This window comes from Plecotus auritus (genome assembly GCF_963455305.1).
Source record: "Plecotus auritus genome assembly, chromosome: 11".
NCBI classification, from domain to species: Eukaryota; Metazoa; Chordata; class Mammalia; order Chiroptera; family Vespertilionidae; genus Plecotus; species Plecotus auritus.
The window spans coordinates 14,776,093-14,794,343 of NC_137777.1; the positions used below are offsets into that span (position 1 = coordinate 14,776,093).

The 18,251-nt window shown below is 37.4% G+C and overlaps 1 protein-coding gene across 4 annotated transcripts in view; it reads right to left on the minus strand.

Annotated features, from left to right (window-relative positions):
• The window catches only part of UBR5 (ubiquitin protein ligase E3 component n-recognin 5), a 132,886-nt gene that overhangs the window by 79,294 nt on the left and 35,341 nt on the right, over positions 1–18,251 (minus strand). For 3 of the 4 annotated variants that reach the window (XM_080647017.1, XM_080647016.1, XM_080647015.1), the window contains exons 2-9: positions 8,109–8,153; positions 7,644–7,725; positions 7,106–7,182; positions 5,702–5,821; positions 3,683–3,872; positions 3,346–3,505; positions 2,325–2,474; positions 441–652 (exon numbers count right to left, since the gene is read on the minus strand). In XM_080647017.1, coding sequence (XP_080503143.1) covers positions 441–652; positions 2,325–2,474; positions 3,346–3,505; positions 3,683–3,872; positions 5,702–5,821; positions 7,106–7,182; positions 7,644–7,725; positions 8,109–8,153 — 1,036 coding nt within the window. The remainder of the gene's footprint in view (positions 1–440; positions 653–2,324; positions 2,475–3,345; positions 3,506–3,682; positions 3,873–5,701; positions 5,822–7,105; positions 7,183–7,643; positions 7,726–8,108; positions 8,154–18,251) is intronic. The other variant, XM_080647018.1, reaches the window with a different exon arrangement.

The following is an 18,251-nucleotide window of genomic DNA, read 5'->3' on the forward strand; positions in this document are numbered from 1 at the left end:
ATATATTTTTTTTTTTTTTTTTTCCTTTTTTAATCCTCACCCAAGGATATTTTTTCCATTGATTTTCTGGAGAGAATGGAATGGAGGGAGGAAGGGAATAACAGAGATAGAAACACTGATGTGAGAGAGTCAACGATTGGTTATTTCCACGTGTGCAACCCGGGTACATGCTCTTGACCAGGAATTGAACCAAAGACCTTTTGGCTCTCAGGCCAATGCTCTAGGCACTGAGAAACCTACTTATTTTTTAAACAAAACAAAAATATCACTGTGTGTGAGGGTGTGTGTGTGTGTGTGTGTGTGTGTGTGTGTGTGTGTGATTAATAATAGTACAAAAATCTGAAATAAAATAGAAACCTTTTTGGGGGGTGTGGAGGGGGGAAGAAAGGTGGTTACCAGGAATCTATTTAAATGGAAAGGTGGGGATTTTTTCCAAATACCTTATCAGGCCACCACTGCAAATCTTCTCCTAGAGACACTGGACTTTGAACAGGTGTATTTTTCTTATCCAAGTTTGGCTCTCCTTCCTTGCTGGTAGAGCCCCTTTCATTATCAAATGAGGCTCCGTCAAGCCACCTTCGTTCACGTAAACGTAAAACGGATTCACGTTCACGCAACAGCTCAGAGTCTCTCTCTAAGGGAAGAAGGAGAACTGGTATGCAATTGGGTCACACCAGTGGGATAAAAGTAAGCCACTCTCTAGTAAAGACCCTTCAGGATGCAACTAACAGCAGTTTATCTACTCACAAAAATTTAATGTAAATGTATTTCTAATAAGCCTGACATGCAACATTCAAAACATTAACTCTTTCAAGTGAAAGTATAAAAATTATAAACTAGTATTTTTAAGAACTCTGTAGAGGCAGACTTTTCTGAATCCCAACTACATGTTTTTATAGCAGAATTACTTTATTTTAAACTGCTACAGATTTTTTAAAAGGACTTTAAAATTTTGGGCTTTCATTAAAAATGCTTACCGTAACTTTTTATTTATTAGAAATGTGCATAAATTAGAATTTCAACATGTTAGATACATTTGTAAACCAAAAGTATTTGTTAGAATTTCTCCTATTATTTAAAAAAAAGAAAGAAACTATACAGGAAAAACCTTGAAATGATTAAATCCATTAATATTAATTAAAAAACTTTTCATAATCCAAGGCCTAGTTTAGAATAATTTATAGGCTGGATTTTTATAAATAAGTGTTATTTTAAAATTTTTAAGAAACCAGACAGGCTATTTTTATTTTTAAGAATCTTTATAGAAAGATTTTCTTACAAAATGCTTCCCCTGCAATTGGCTACAAATTCTCTAACCAGTTTTTGCAGCTCCAAGTTTTTGATAAGAAAGATTAAAAACAAAATTAATTTGAACCATACAAAATGGCCACCAATGCAAGTCAAAAATCAGCAAGTACCAGCAATTTCATATGGTTCAAACTAAAAGTAGTGCCTACTATGATATAGAATAACATAAAGTAAAGGTAGAAATTTACAAGGGGTTATTTGTGTTAGGTACTGAATATTTTAAAACTCAATACTTGATACATTTAAGGCAGTGAAGTATGCATTTTAAAATTTTTAAAAGCTATTACATAATAGGTTCAGTATGTTTAAAAAATCATAGGTTTGTTCTTTTAAAACTGGTTTTAAGTACTAAATATTTGCAACAAGAGCTTAATACAATATGGCAACTTCAATTTATTAATGATTGGTAAATTATATAGCTGACTGTTATTGAATCAAGCCATTTTACATTCTAGAAAGTAAAAACACTGACTTAACAAAATTAAAATGCAAACTAAATCTATACCAACATAGACAAAGTCTTATATTTGTATGATGATTTCAAAATCTTCTTTCTAACCTCTATTATACATTCTTAAAATAGCATTTTATTAAGCTAAACATTTCTATATTTATAATTGGCCAATCGCTTTCTAAGAAGTTTTTTCACTCTTTCATTTAACCAGGATTTAAAATTAACAGAATAATCACTTTAATTTAATCAAATAAACTAAAGAGATTTGTTTTCTGAATGCTGCATGTCACTATAAAGTAGAATTCTGCTTTTAGTTCAGAATCCATAATCCTATTTAAAAATAGTCATAACCCTTGATGAGTATTCCACAATGTAGATATGATCATCTCTAAAGTATTGTGGCTCTTCAAAATAAAAAATAACTAGTTTTAATACCAAAGCATCCAAAAAAAACTAATAAGTAATTATTTCCTCTACTGTAATATTAACAAATACAGCAAATTTTACCATTCGCTCTCCATACAGCCAGCCAATAGTCACAAAGAAAGAAATGCAAAATTACCTCGAGATGAGCCTAGCCTGGAAAGTGATGAGCGACGAAATGAAGGGTAACCAAAATAACTAATGTCTTCAGAAAACATGGCATCCGCATCAATAATGACACTTGGGTGGGCAGAATGAATGTCAGCATCAAGAAGAGACATAAGATCCTCTACAAAACAGAAACAAATAAAAATGAAGCAGATATAGAGAAAACATCTGCGGACCATTGAAAGATCTCTGCAAATTAAAACAGATTAAAATCCGAAACTGATTGACATAGCCTGAGAGAAAAAAAGCAGTCACTACCTAGGAAATAAAGTGAACATTCTTAACAAATAGTTTAAGGAACAACAACTGCATGTCTGCTTATTTGTGCTACCTACTAATAATCACAAGAAAATAAGATTTCTATTTAAGATACTTGTGACATCACAGAGATAATAGTCAAAATTTAAATGCAGTTAAGACATATTCAATAATAAGGGCATCAAAAAACAATAGTCCAGAGTCATTTGTTAGCCAGTGATAAAGCCATGAACAGACATCCATTTCTTTATTGGGACCAAACACAAGTACACTGAGCAAAGACATTTCCCCATTTTTCCTTAAAAAAGAATTTGTAATAAAAAAAATTAAAAAAACAAAACACTACAGGGCCCTAGCCGGTTTTGCTCAGTGGTTAGAGCATTGGCCTGAGTACCAAAGGGTCATGGGTTCAATTCCAGCCAAGGGCACGTACCTTGGTTGCAGGCTCCTCCCAGGCCCAGGCCCTTGTCGGGGTGTGTGCAGGAGGCAACTAATTGATGTGTTTCTCTCACATCAATCTTTCTCTCTCTCTTCCACTTTTCTGAAAATTAATGGGAAATTATCTTCAGGTGAGGATTTAAAAAAAGAAAAAAAAAAACACTATAGGGAGAAATATCTACCACCACCTTGGAAATTAAAGTCAGAATACTCACTGTACTTTAAAATTCCATTCCCCAGTTTAATAACAACCTTTCCCTTCAGAGATGAGAAAACCATGATGGTGATCCACCAACCTCCAGGCAAGTAGGATTCGCTGGCTGTGTCATCCCCATCATCTCCATCTTCATCATCCCGGCTAAGTAAATTATTTACAGCAAGGTTTACATCAAGATTTGTTCGTTGAAGTTCCCGAATAATGACACTTCTGGATTTGCCTTGTAAAACAACTTGGGCCTGAAATGAAAAGAGTGTTATTCTAATTCCCCTTTGATTAAATTCTTTCTCGAAATCATCTTTCTAGGATCAATATAGGAGAGCAGTATTTCACAATTCATGATATGAGTCATGACTATAATTCACTATATTCAGTTAAACCTCATCCTTATGTTAAGTGCTCTACAAGGGCCATACCTGTGAAATCAGCTCCTCGGGGATGACAGAGGCTGGAATAACTGGCTGGGGCTGACTGCCCAAAAGCCCAGACCCTCGATCCCGTCCTGTCCGAATCACTCGAGTCTGTCGACGGGAATCTCGCGCTCCTGCTGACGACCTACCAGAGGATCCTCCTCCACTTCCACCTACTCCAGAACTCCAGCGACTTCTAAAATTGGAGAATTTAGAGAATTATCATTTTATACACTCATTCTGAAAAGATCGCTTCAGATCTCATTTTCATTCTCTTAAGCTAAGATAAAGCTATCTGTCAATGCTTGCCTTCAAAGCTTCAAAGGATAAGCTGACTCTCTTATTAGAGGCTAATGCAGCTGGTGACTTTAAGTCAAAACAAATGTTCATTTACCATTCCAAAAGCGTAGGGCCATTAGGAAACAGGTTAAATCAACTCTGCCTGTGCTCTATAAATGGAACAACAAAGCCTGAATAACAGCACATCTGTTCACAACACAGTTTACTGAATATTTTAAGCCTACTGTTGAGACCTACTCCTCACAAAATAAGATTCCTTTCAAAATATTCCTGCTCATTGACAATGCACCTGTGGTCACCCAAGAGCTCTGAGGGAGATGTACAAGATTAATGTTGTTTTCAAGCCTGCTAATGCAACATCCATTCTGTAGCCCATGGATCAAGGAGTAATTTCAACTTTCAGGTCTTATTATTTAAGAAATACATTTCATAGGCTATTGCTGTCATGATTCCTCCAGTGGATCTGGGAAAGAATTAATCATCCTAGATGTCATTAAGAACAACTGTGATTTATGTGAAAATGTCAAAATAGCAACATCAACAGAAATTTGGAAGATGATCCCAACCCTCATTGAGGGGTTGAGGAGTTCAAGACTTCGGTGGAGGAAGTAAACGTAGATGTGGTGGAAATAGCAAGAGAACCAGAATTAGAAGTGGAACCTGAAGTTGCTATGAAAATTACTGAAAAAATAAAAAAAGAATTGAGAATTTTACATAAACTTAGTTGATAAAGTAGCAGCAAGATTTGAGAATTGACTCCAATTTCGGAAAAAGTTCTACTATAGGTAAAATACTATCAAACAGCATCGCATGCTGCAGAGAAATCGTTCATGAGAGGAAGAGTCAACCAATGTGGCAAACTTCACTATTGTCTTACTGTAAGAAATTGCCACAGCCACCCCAATATTGAGAAACCACCACCCTCATCAGTCAGCAGCCATCAACATCGAGGCAAGACCTTCCACCAGCACAAAGATCACGAAGGCTCAGATGATGGTAAGCACTTTTCGTAAGTATTTTTAATTAAGGTACAAACATTTTTTTTTTAGACATAATGCTATTGCAATTAACAGACTAAAGACTAAAAATAGTGTAAACATTACTTTCACATGCACTGGAAAACCAAAAATTTATATGACTCGCTCTATTGTAATATTTGTTTTTTGTGATGGTCTGGAACCAAACTCACCATGATCTCTGGAGTACTGTGCCTGTACAAATACAGAATCAGTATGTTGTACAACTGAATTTATATGTCAATTATACCTCAAGTTTTTTTAAAAAGGCAAAAATAACTTTATTAAAGACTTTAAGATTTAGTTACATGAATTTCAAACTTCACTAAATTAATTCAGAAAAAAACTATAAGATTTGGATACCAGAAAGAAAGAAATCTTAAGTTTTTTAACCCAAGAATGAGTCACAAAACCAAAGATGGTATCACTGAAATGTTTAAATAATGAAACTGACATAATAAATGGCATTATAAACACATGTGAGCACTTTACATTTTTTAAAGGTCAAGAACCTAGGTTAACTATAACTAGCCTGTGTGGGTTATTTTTATTACGGTAGCTCATCATGAGCTACAATGAGCTCCTGTGTAGAGTTCAGGAAAGTTTCCTCATCCCATCACTGAATGATACTGAAGATGAGACACCCACAGTGAAAGCACTCAGAGCACTGGCCCAGACCCATGGATGCCAACATCCAGCCACAACATACCCCAGGGTGTTGCCTGCCAGCCTGCCCAGAGTCTCGGAACCTGAGAGAAACCATGGGGAGTCGCTTGTCCTACCAGGCCTTGAGGTTCTCCCTGCCCCCGAGTTGCTGTTCAACTTTGACCTGGGAAAAAACAAGAGGTAGAACAATCACAGAACAGTCCCAAACTGTCTAGGAACAAGCCTGGATTTCCAGGCCTCATTACCCTGGGACTTCCTATAGTAAAATACCAGCCTATGTATTCTCTGATTAATCCTACTAAAAACATATACTTCACATTGAAGAGCAAATCTAACAACTTATAGCCCCATAACAATCTGGAGTTCTTTACTGGTTGAAACATTTTCAAGGTTTAACTACAGATGAATTATTCTTTTGATTTCTTAAAGTAATCATGCTTTTCTTAGAAGCAGTCAATTGAAATTCATCATATATTGTCCAGCAACCTTTTCTATATGCTATCTTACCTAATAATAGACAAACATGTAAATTGACCGTACCTCTGCTACACCACCAGACAATCAGGAGTGATATGCAAATTAACCCAACAAAGATGGCAGTTAATTTGCATACACAGGCGCTGAGTGACAGGGGCGTTCTGCCCTACCCCCGGTCTCTCAGGGCCTCTGGGCAGTGTGGGAGGGCAGGGCTGGAGCCGAAAGAGGCGGCTCAGGGGCCTGAGCGGAAAGGGGCTGGGCCAGAGTGGAAAGGCGGTGCTGGCAGCCAGGGAAAGGAAAGCCCATTCTAGCATGTATCTTTGTGCATCGGGCTTCTAGTCATTTATAAAGACCAAAAATTTAAAGACCCTGTCATTTTCAAGTTGGGTTACCTGACTTGAAAATATTACAAAGGGCCCTAACTGGTTTGGCTCAGTGGATAGAGCATCGGCCTGCAGACTGAAGGGTCCCAGGTTCAATTCCGGTCAAGGGCATGTACCTTGGTTGCGGGCACATCCCCAGTAGGGCGTATGCAGGAGGCAGCTGATCGATGTTTCTCTCTCATCGATGTTTCTAACTCTCTATCCCTCTCCCTTCCTCTCTGTAAAAATCAATAAAACATATTTTTTAAAAAAAGAAAACATTACAAAGGAAAATATGATCTAACAAGTTATTTAGATCAAAGAGCAAATTTGACTTGGAACCTACCAAATACATGTCATTATTCTTGATCATCTACTCTGCTGCTACTTTAATGTTAGTATTTTTAGTTACAAACCACTGCAGGGCATAAAAATTAAAATCAAACTACAAAGTAACCATTTCATTCTATTTTAAGTGTCTCGTTTTATGCAATGCTTTTTTAAAACAGAGGGCTACCAAAATCAAAACACAGGCTTAAAATAATACCTTGTAAGAGCTAAATATCAAATAGAAAGGACATATCTTTAGAAATATAGAAAGGACATACCCATCATTATTATCAGGTTTCCCCAATTCCAGTCTGTCTGGCTGTACTGAAAAACCGATCCTGCAAACTCTACCATCCTAAAAGCAAAGAAAATAGAAGAAATTTCCAAAGTAAAAAAATATGAGTTAAAATTTGAATTTATTCAACAAACAGATTGATCATGTACCTATCACTGTCAATTCACTCCCTTCCGGAAAGTGCTAACACCTGAGTTGAAGAAACATGTTTTACATACATTATCAAAAACCCAGTAAAAATAATTTAAAATATCTCAATCTAACAGAATCAGAGTAATGAAATGACTGGCTATCAGGAACTTCTCCATTATGTTACTAATTAGTTTCAAGCTCTAGTAAGTCATTTAAGCTTTATCTGGGCCAGAGAATTTACACAATAGGGAAATGGAACTGGGTGATCTCTGAAATAACTCTTGCAAGAAACTGATATTTTCCCTGGTTAAAAAGAAAGAAACCTAATGATGCACAGCTGTATTTTAACTGTTTATTTTCATTTCGCTATCTTAGAATAAACAAATTACCTCAAGAAGAAAGGCAGCATGATTTGGTCCCACCACACACTGTTTAATAGTAGCCTGTTCCAATACATTCAAAGGGGGATGGCTGGTGAATAAAAAAAAGTACATAAGTAAAATTACTTTGTAAATGGTAAATACATCTTGGGTTGTTTCCTTTTTTTTTTAAATCCAAGTAACCAAAGAAAAAAAGAGCTGGCAAAAACTGTTTTCAAAACTAATATTTACATATTTTAAAGCAATAACTGAAGAATTAAGTTGTATCCTCATAGTCATTATAATTCCAGCTCCTTGGTATGCCAGATTTTTTTAAAAGACGGCATGAACAGAAACTGTAATTCAAATGAACCCAACTCACAAAAAGTTGAATTAGATGAAAATATTCCTAATAGATGCTTCCTAAATATGAGTTTCTTTTCCTAATAAAGAAACATTCTTTTCAGGAAATTTTTAATATTTTACAGCTCTTACCTGTTTAAATTATACTTGTTCAGTTTCTCTGAAACTTCCCGTAACCTTTAAAAACAAAACAAAACAAAACATGAATAAAGCACATGTACAGAGCCTTTGTAAACAAAACAATTCTATTCTGATAGGTACTTATACCATTATTTTGGTGATTTTTAACAGTAGTACACATAATGTCTGCTATATCAACAATCTTATATGTATATATAAAAGTCCAGTGACCAGAACGGCGAAATGGCCAGAACAACCAGAATGACCTATGGCTATGACACACACTGAAGCAGCCAACCAGCCTAATCCAGGTCCTGGTCGGCCCCCCACCCCTGGCTGGCCTGGCCCCCGATCGGCCCCCAACACCCCAATCAGGGGTGGGGCGGGTGGCCAACTGCCCATGGTCCCTACCCCCCACTGGCCCAGCCCGATGGGTCCCTATCTGGGCAGGCAGCCGGAACCCACCTGTGCACAAATTCGTGCACCAGGCCTCTAGTGTTTTTATATTATATTTTATCCCTCCCCCCAAAAAATCACAATTCTGCAATTCCCTTCCCTTACCATCCCATTAACAATTTCAATAATAATAATAGTATTAATTCCATTTTACACATTAGGAAACTGAGGCTTCTATAGTTTATATAACTGCCGAAACCGGTTTGGCTCAGTGGATAGAGCGTCGGCCTGCGGACTGAAAGGTCCCGGGTTCGATTCCGGTCAAGGGCATGTACCTTGGTTGCGGGCACATCTCCAGTAGGAGGCGTGCAGGAGGCAGCTGATCGATGTTTCTCTCTCATCGATGTTTCTAGCTCTCTATCCTTCTCCCTTCCTCTCTGTGAAATATCAATAAAATATATTAAAAAATAAATAAATAAATAAATAAATAAATAAATAAATAAATATAGTTTATATAACAAAATGTGTCAGTAGAGCTGGTCCTTGAATTACCATCCAATGGAAAGCCAATTTTTAAACACTGTGCTATATATACCAAGAAATTCTTGAATAATGTACATGTATATCATGAAATAAAAAAACATGGGAAGCACAAATCTATTAAGAATTTAATATAACGAGGCAGAAAAAGCCCATAAGCCTAAGGGCACATCATTATGCCTTAAGCAGTTATTAATTGTCATACTCAATTTCATTGTAAAGGGCTTTATGACACAAAAATGGCACAAATTAAAACCTCAATGTCCATATCTATAAAACAAGGACAACACCTCTTATTTTTAAGAGTACTGAATATTCTTAGAAAAATCTCAGAGCTGCATTAAAAAATATTAATTCATATTATCTATTATATTGCTGCTTCTCTCAAACAGATCTGAATATAATATACTGTAATACCAACTTAAATACTTATCAAGCTACAGAAGTAATTTTATAAAGATGAAAACAAATGTAGAGATTTTAAGAGTTTGATTCCATGAAGTTAAAAAAACAACAACTGCCTGGTCTTCCCAAACTTTGTCTCAGAAATAATTATCTTAAAAATAAACTGACAATTTTAGAATGGGAAAAAATTAGGACAGTAAATCAATATGGAATTTCATAAACTTTGCTCTCTAAAAAGTGGCAAAAATACATGAAATCAAATTTCTATCACTTACTTGTACTAACAGATCAAAATAGAATACATACTCAAAAATAAATCAGCCCTTGCCAGATAAGAGTGTCGGCCTGTGGACCGAAGGGTCCTGGATTCTATTCCGGTCACGGCACATGCCCAGGTTGCGGGCTCAATCCCTAGTGGGGGGCATGCAGGAGGCAGCCAATCAATGTTTCTCTATCATCATTGATGTTTCTATCTCTCTCCCTCTCCCTTCCTCTCTGATATCAATAAAAATACTCTTTAAAAAATTTTTAAAATAAATAAATCAAATCTTACAGCCAGTTTAGGATTAGAAAGCTACCACAAATCATATAATATACAGGCAATTCATCTAATTATTTTAGTAAGTGATTCTAGGTGCAGCCAGTTGTCCCTCAACATTACTTTCTCCTGTAGTTCTATCCTCTGTTCAATGCTGAGGAACATCTTTCAAATACTAAAATATGTATAGTATCTGACCAATACCAAATCATACACCTAAGCAAGAGTAATGTTAAAATGATGCCATAATTTCTTTCCCAAAAAGTAGATATTCACTGGTGACTATTCTCAATCCCAAAGAATAGCATCTGATCATGTGTGATATGGCCCCCAATAAAACACATTTTCCTTTCTATAGTGTGGTATTAAATTTATTTTCATTAACAAAAATGTGTGTTATTGATCCTGGAATGTCAAGGGTTTCCTCATTTACAAGACACACTTCCATGTCCCAAGACAAGAGAAACCACGGTAAGAGTGATGCACAGTGGAGCCCATGAGCTCTGAGAAGGCTGGATAAAAATCAGGGAGAGAAACTGGGAGGCTCCAAAATACAAGGCTCCCATTCTGAGCAACAGCAGCCGTCAGAACACTCAGAACAGAGGCAGGAGCACTCACTCGCCTTGGCCCACATTCACTGCAAGTAATTTACAAAACTTTTCACCCAACTAGAGCCAGAATATGAGAACGGGCTAAGAAAGGTTGTACTTCCCCAAAACCATAGCAGTGACACTTTTAGAAGGTACTTACTGCCTGGCTTACAACTAAACCCATTCATTTCCATATCTTTTTTCTCAGCTCAATACCATCTCTAGAGTTTTCACCAAGTATACAGTATGGCCGGGGTAGGGAGGACAGCGGGGACAGGGAAGGAGAGACTTGTCAAAGCTTTTTCAAAGCTGGACAACAACTGAAATTAAGAATTAACACTCCTTTCATGGTTCCAAATATCATTCCAGGTAGATTTTATAAAACTAAAATTAGCTTTGAGGACATCAAAATGCTAGAAAATATTTAGTAACACAAGAACTCAGCAAATTTCAGGATACTAAGGCGACAGAGAAAATGGTTACTGCCATCAATTAAGTTTTCTAATCTTAGAAATCATAGCAGACTCCCAAGCACAACTGAAATGTACACCCATCTGTACTGGAAATGCCCACTGGCAAGGAAGCAGTCTGGGGATTACACCCGACTCATCTGCTGCTAGCAGGGCTCATTTAAACCCACCAGATCTCAAGTCCTCCCTCACCGATGTGCGGAAAGATGACTAGTCATCTCTGGTTCTTTTCAGTCCTGAAATTCTTATGAATGTATGAAAGCAAATGTCTCGGTGGAGGGTATATAAGCAATGGTTTTACGGAAATAGCACTTATGAATTGTCATGTTCAATTTCATCTTACCCATCTGAAACTTTCATATACAAACTGATTTTACATGGACACTTACTTAGAATGTTTCCCCAAATATTTTTTTTTTTTACTTTTCTTAAATTCAATCCCAAAGGTTTATATAAAATGCAGCATCCTTCCAAATCTCAGACAGTTATCATGACTAAACTGGTCACCTACATATTAATTTACATGAATCCCAGAAACCTTCAAGCAAAAAAAGTAGTAAACTGTAAGTGTGTATTTAGTTCCTTTTGCATTTCCTCAGCAGACATGAATCACTGTGACCAAATCACATTCATTTAAATTTACTAAATCCTGATTCTATTTACATAATTATTAGGCCCTTGTGTCTTCCCCGAAAGCTTACGATGCTTAAAGTTATTAACTATATTTCCTCTCATAGCAACATTAACAAAAGATTTCCCCACTTTTAAAATAAAAGGAAAACCATCCTACAGCTCAGCAAATTCCATTTCAGAATAAATCTTTACATGTGGTTGTGACAGAAAACAATTTTAAGAGTAAAGTGTAACATTACAAAATAACCACGTAACTCCACTTAATCTCATTCAGGGACATACAAGAAAGCCTTTGTGAGGTGGCTGTAACACACAATGGATAGGTTAGCAATAAGCTTCTGGCAATCTTAGTACACCTACACCAAAGATTTATTCGGTATTCCAATATTATTATTTTTTACGCACCAAGGTAAGGTAACAGCAAACTGATGTTAATAGAGAAATAGGAAAGCAAAGTATAACTACTTGCCAGAAGCTAACATTTCAGTGCTGCCCTTGAAATCCCCTATAACTTTAATCTCATTTCCCCCAAAATTTAACATTACAATTTGAAAGACAACTCATCTTCTCACTGATATTACTCAAATGGCAATAGCACTTAGATTCTTCAATTTTATAATTCTCTGCCTACCCCCCTCCCTGCCACATAACACACCTGCATGTTCAGACACACACACACCTCTAAACCAGATGTATTTTTCTAGCTGAATTTCTAATTTAAAAAATAGATTTATCTAGATCCCTAAAAGGCTTCAATCCCACAGAAGAGAAAGATATTCCTGACATCCCCACCTTCTACAAGATGATGGCTGTCATATACCTGTAACTGTAAGACAAGATACACCACCCATGTTTCATGTTTACCAGCAATCGCCTTAATGGTATGGCATAATCGGCCACCAGTACATTTCCTCCAGTCTCACTCCTAGTTATTTTAGGCCCAACTTAAACACAATCTCCTCCCTAGACTTTTCCTGGTGGCCCTTGTTTTCTGCCTACAGAAGTCTACAGCTCCCCCCTCCTATAGGACGACCTTCACTGTCTACATTCTAATCATTTGTGTTTCCATCTGAACTAGCTTCACAGACTCCAAGCAAAGACAGGATGAAATTTAGCAAGTCTTTCCCCGCTCTTCTACTTCATTAGACACAGTTCCAACAGTGAAAAATGTATAATAATATTTGTATACAATCCATTTCAGAGGCAGAATAGGTTTCTGATCATGATCTCAACAAAATTAACTCCCCAGGTCTTCCACCTCAAATTAAAGTTTAGAATAAGCAAGAAAACTGTGAATATTCAAATTTCTTTTAGGATAGTTGCCTATATAACTCTTATAAGCAGACCAGTTGACATAGAGAAAACATTTAATAACTCACCATTTACCCAATAATCATCTTAGCAAGCAGCCTTTAAAGAGACCTCACTCCAGATATCCATCCACAGAATAAAACTTTTACATACCCATATAATTTTATCTTAGAGTAAAGGACTTAGTAATCCATACAAAGAAACAATAGCCAAGAGTCAGTCAAGGTTACCTAGACCAGTGGTTGGCAATCTCATTAGTCAACAGAGCCAAATATCAACAGTACAATGATTGAAATTTCTTTTGAAAGCCAAATTTTTTAAACTTAAACTTCTTCCAATGCCACTTCTTCAAAACAGACTCGCCCAGGCCGTGGTATTTTGTGGAAGGGCCCCAAAGAGTCGCAGTTTGCCGACCACTGACCTAGACTAAAGCATAGACTCCTGCAGAAATTGTCTTAAAGCTCACCTCTTGTCATCCATGTCAGAGAAGGCATATCGTCAAAATACAAATGCAGCACATTAAAATCTATATCCAGATATTTCCTTGTAGAAAAAGAAATACTGTAGGAATATTTATTGCGTTCTTCCAAAAGCAAACCCTCAAAAATCTTAAAGCCTAAAACTCAAGAAGCTATAAAAGTGCACGTACTTGTGGGGGAGGGGAGGAGTAGGGGACTACTATGTTATCAGACAGGTGGTAGAGACAGGGGTCAAATCTATGTGTAACCACAGAACATGGTCTTTTCCACGATCTCATCACATACCTTCCTAAGTACAGGCAGAAAGAAAGTCTTTAACTTTCACACTTTTTTACACAACTATTGCACCCTATTATATACCCTGCTACCTCTGAACTGGTTCTCTGCATGCCAACTGTTCACATTATCACTGATACAATAAATTCAAGCTATCACCTGGTGGTCCTACCTGCCAGCCACTATCACTGGAGGAAAAGCCTGTGCTTCCAGCAAAGCTGCAGAGGGCATTCTGAGATGGTCATTTACCTGTGCCAACATCAACTAGCTTACTCAACCCAGTCCAGAGGGCATCCAACCCCAAATTCCTTTTCACACCATCCTGAGCAAGCTAAAGGCAAACCACCTAAGGCATGCTCATAGGGGAGCTCCACTAGGTGGTCTTGGGCTTGAAGGTGGAGGGAGTCAACTCAATCTTCTCCTGTTGCTCGTGATTTTGTTTTTGTGTAAAAGGGATAAAGCCTTTCCCTCTATCCACCCACTTTCTGTTGACTTAATTAGCAGCTACCCTGACCCATGGGACTGAGGATAGCAGAGAAGAGTATGTGAAGATTAGAGTTGCCTCAGCCCAAGCAAGAAGCACCAGAACATTAGGGATGATTCTCTTCATCTCTGTGATTATGAAAGACTCTCTCATTGCATGTCTGAAATTTGACTTCAAAGCATTCAATTTCAGATACATTTTTTTGAAAGCCATTATGTAGTGCTTCTATCAGAATTTGGGACTTCATGAAACAGTAAATGGAAGTGGGGATGGGTGATAATGAGAGAATATAGCTATTTTGACAACACACACACAGGCAAAATATTACCATACCTCATTTTCATACCAAAAATGTAAGAAGACTATAATCTTAGAATATAAATTAAGTTTAGCTATATTAAAAACTACCTATTTTGTCCTTAGTTTTTCTCATGTCATAGCTGACCACAGAAAACTCCCAAATTTAACAATGAAGCAAGGAGTAAAATTATTGCAATGGCCAAAACAGAAACTAAAATTGTTACTCAGAAACAAAAGAATTTAGGCTTCAAGAAAGTAAAGAACATAATTATATTTCTCTGTATCATCTATAGGAGGGTATTCTTTAAAAATAAATTAAGCCCTGCCTAGTGTGGCTCAGTAGGTTGAGCATTATCCCGGGTTAGGGCACATGCTCACATACCCAGGTTATGGCTCAGTCCCCAGTGAGGGATGTGCAGGAGGCAGCCAACTGATGTTTCTCCCTTCCTCTTTCTCTAAAATCAATAAAAAACACATTTCTTTGGATGCATATTTCCACCTCCCCAAATATTCTTTACATGTTCTCAACAGTCTCTGCTTCCAAACCTCATAATGTACTTTAATGATTCTCAAACTTTTTTATCCCAGGACCATTTTACACTCTTAAAAATTGAGGACCCTCCAGAAAGCCTTTGTTTGTGTGGGCTACATCCACTGATATTTGTAAGATTAAAGTAAAAACCAAGAAAAATGTTGAATATTTATTTTAAAAATAACGAGCCGAAACCGGTTTGGCTCAGTGGATAGAGCGTCGGCCTGCGGACTGAAGGGTCCCGGGTTCGATTCCGGTCAGGGGCATGTACCTTGGTTGCGGGCACATCCCCAGTGGGGGGTGTGCAGGAGGCAGCTGATCGATGTTTCTCTCTCATCGATGTTTCTAGCTCTCTATCCCTCTCCCTTCCTCTCTGTAAAAAAATCAATAAAATATATTCTAAAAACAAAACAAAACAAAAAAAAAAAACGAACTCATAACATTTTGACATAAATTACCTTATGAAAAACAACTACTTTCCAAAAAATATTTGTGATAGGGGACTGTTTTCCATTTTTGCAGGCCTCTTTATTATTTATCAGACTTAATATAACACAGATTCTCGATCGGCTTCTGCATTCAACATGCCACACAGTACACCACTTTGGTGGAAGTATATGAAGAAAAGGTAGCCTATATAAGTTGTTACAAAAGAACTGAATATTTTAATACCCTTTTCAGATCGTTGTAGATATTCTTCTTTGATATTACACCAAAACTCAACAACTGACAGTTTCTTAAAGACTGGGAGCAATGTGGAATCTAAAACATATCTATCAATAAACTGAAAAAATCTTTTGCCCATACATGAGTCTATAACAGCCAGCATGCATTGGTCATTTGAAAAATACTGGTTACTGACTTATGCAGCAATTCAAAAACACATTTGCTCAAGTCTATCAGTTTACAGTTTCAAACTCACAATGCTGGATACAAATTTCCCAAAATGCTAATTTTTGCTTAAAAGCTCAATTTTATCATTGGCAACAAATAGCTTCAGTTGTTTTCCTTGAAGTAACAGGCTCACTTTATTCATTTTCAAGAAAATGTCTGTCAAATACCCAACTCTGAATAACCATGTATCAAATAAAATTATATTCCATGAAGAAAATAGCTAGTTCATCTTGCAACTAAAACAACTGTAGCCCTAACTGGTTTGGCTCAGTGGATAGAGTGTCGGCCTGAGGACTGAAGGGTCCCAGGTTCAATTCTGGTCAAGGGCATGTACCTTGGCTGCAGGCACATCCCCAGTGGGGGGTGTGCAGGAGGCAGCTGATCGATGTTTCTAACTCTCTATCCCTCTCCCTTCCTCTCTGTAAAAAATCAATAAAATATATATTTTTTAAAAAGTGCAAAAGCGTTTCCTTAACACCAATATTACACTGAATATTAAATGACATATACTCAAAGGTTAAGATTTAATAAAATAGTATTTTTTATGGCTTCAACAAGGACCCCTTAAGTGAAACTGACGTTTTCCCTTCTGCAAATACAAAAAAAAAAAAAAAAAGTGAATATAATAATTTCCAGTACAGCTGGGTGCCAATAATTTGATTTGTGCTACAAGTTAGTCTTTTCTCCACCATCACTTTTGAACAATAGCACAAATGGCGAAACAGTGAAAAGACAAGTAAGTCTCAGTATTATTAGGAAGACTAGTAGCCCTGCGCACAAATCCATGCGCCAGTAACTCTCTGCTGGGCCTGGCCACTCTGCGCCCGCTGCCCAGAGTCTCTCCGTGGCCCAGAGGCCCATCCAGGGCAGGGCGCAGAACTCTTGCCTCGTCACCGCGGCAACAAAGCAAGCATTCCACTAGGCCGCTCACGCTGCCTGCTCTCAGCAGCCGCCCCCCCCGGAACTGGGGGATTCCAGCGGGGCTGAGAGCACTGGGTGCCGCCATCTTGGTGACAGAGTGATGGTTAATTTGCATATTACTCTTTTATTAGATAGGACAGTTTTGACTTCAGTGCCCATGAAAGGGTCTTGGGGGTCCCCAGGGTCTACAGACCACACTCTGAGAACTGCTGCAGTGGATTCTAAAATGCCAGTGCATTAACATAACCAATAACTAAATTAATATTGGGGGGGAAATTGTTCTTGCTTACTAAAACAGCCACAAATGACAATCAAAATAATGTCTTATGTACTTTTAAAATATTTTAAAATAGGTATTCTTTGATACTATACCAAAACGCAGTAAGTGATAATTTTTATTTGTTTTCTTAAAGTATATTTTTATTGATTTGAGATGAAGGGGCAGAGAGATAGAAACATCAATAATGAGAGAGAATCACTGCTTAGCTGCCTCCTGCACGCCCCCCACTGGGAACCAAGCCCAAAACCCAGGCATGTGCCCTGACCCGGAACCGAACCATGACCTCCTGGTCCATGCTCAACCACTGAGCCAGGAAAGTGGGCCTGAGTTGTCTAATTGATAGTTTTGTAAAAGTTGGTTGCCAAGTAGAATCTGAAACTTGATCAATGAACTTTTCATACTGTGATACTAAAATCCACTAGTCTATCTTGCACTGCGAATAAATTATTTACCCATGTTTGAATCTGTTTAGATATAAAAGGGCATAGTAAAGTACCATAAAGCATATTAAAAATGTCAATACTGCCTCCCTCAGTATTAAACTTCCATGAGGCACTAAGTGTCTAGCATTTACTTGGCAGTGATTTTCCATAGCTGAAGACTAGGCAGTAGGGGCAAGGATATAAAAGAACTTAAGATTTATATGCAAAGCTGGAGTCAACTACTAAAGTAGGCAGGGACCCTACCAGAACACTTAAGGAAATTCACAAACTGCCAGCCTACAAATGGCTACATTTTTTTACATTTTCATTTACTGATTTTCAGAGAGTGAAAGGATGGGAGAGGAGGAGAGACAGAAAGACAGAGACATCCATTTGTTGTTCCACCTATTTATGCCCTTGACAGGGGATGGAATCCACTACATTGGCATATCAGAATGATGCTCTATCCAACTGAGCTTTTATTTCCTGGTGGTTACTAGAAGTGTTCTTACCTACCTAGCACCTGGAGACAGACACCTGGGTTTGAGACCACAGATACAGATTACTCCTCCTCACACCCTAGGGAAAAGGGTACTTCCTTGGTGAAGAGTAATCTGAATGCAGTTTTATAATGCAAAATTCAGCCTTTACATTAATCCCTAATATATCTTTGCTCAGCCATAA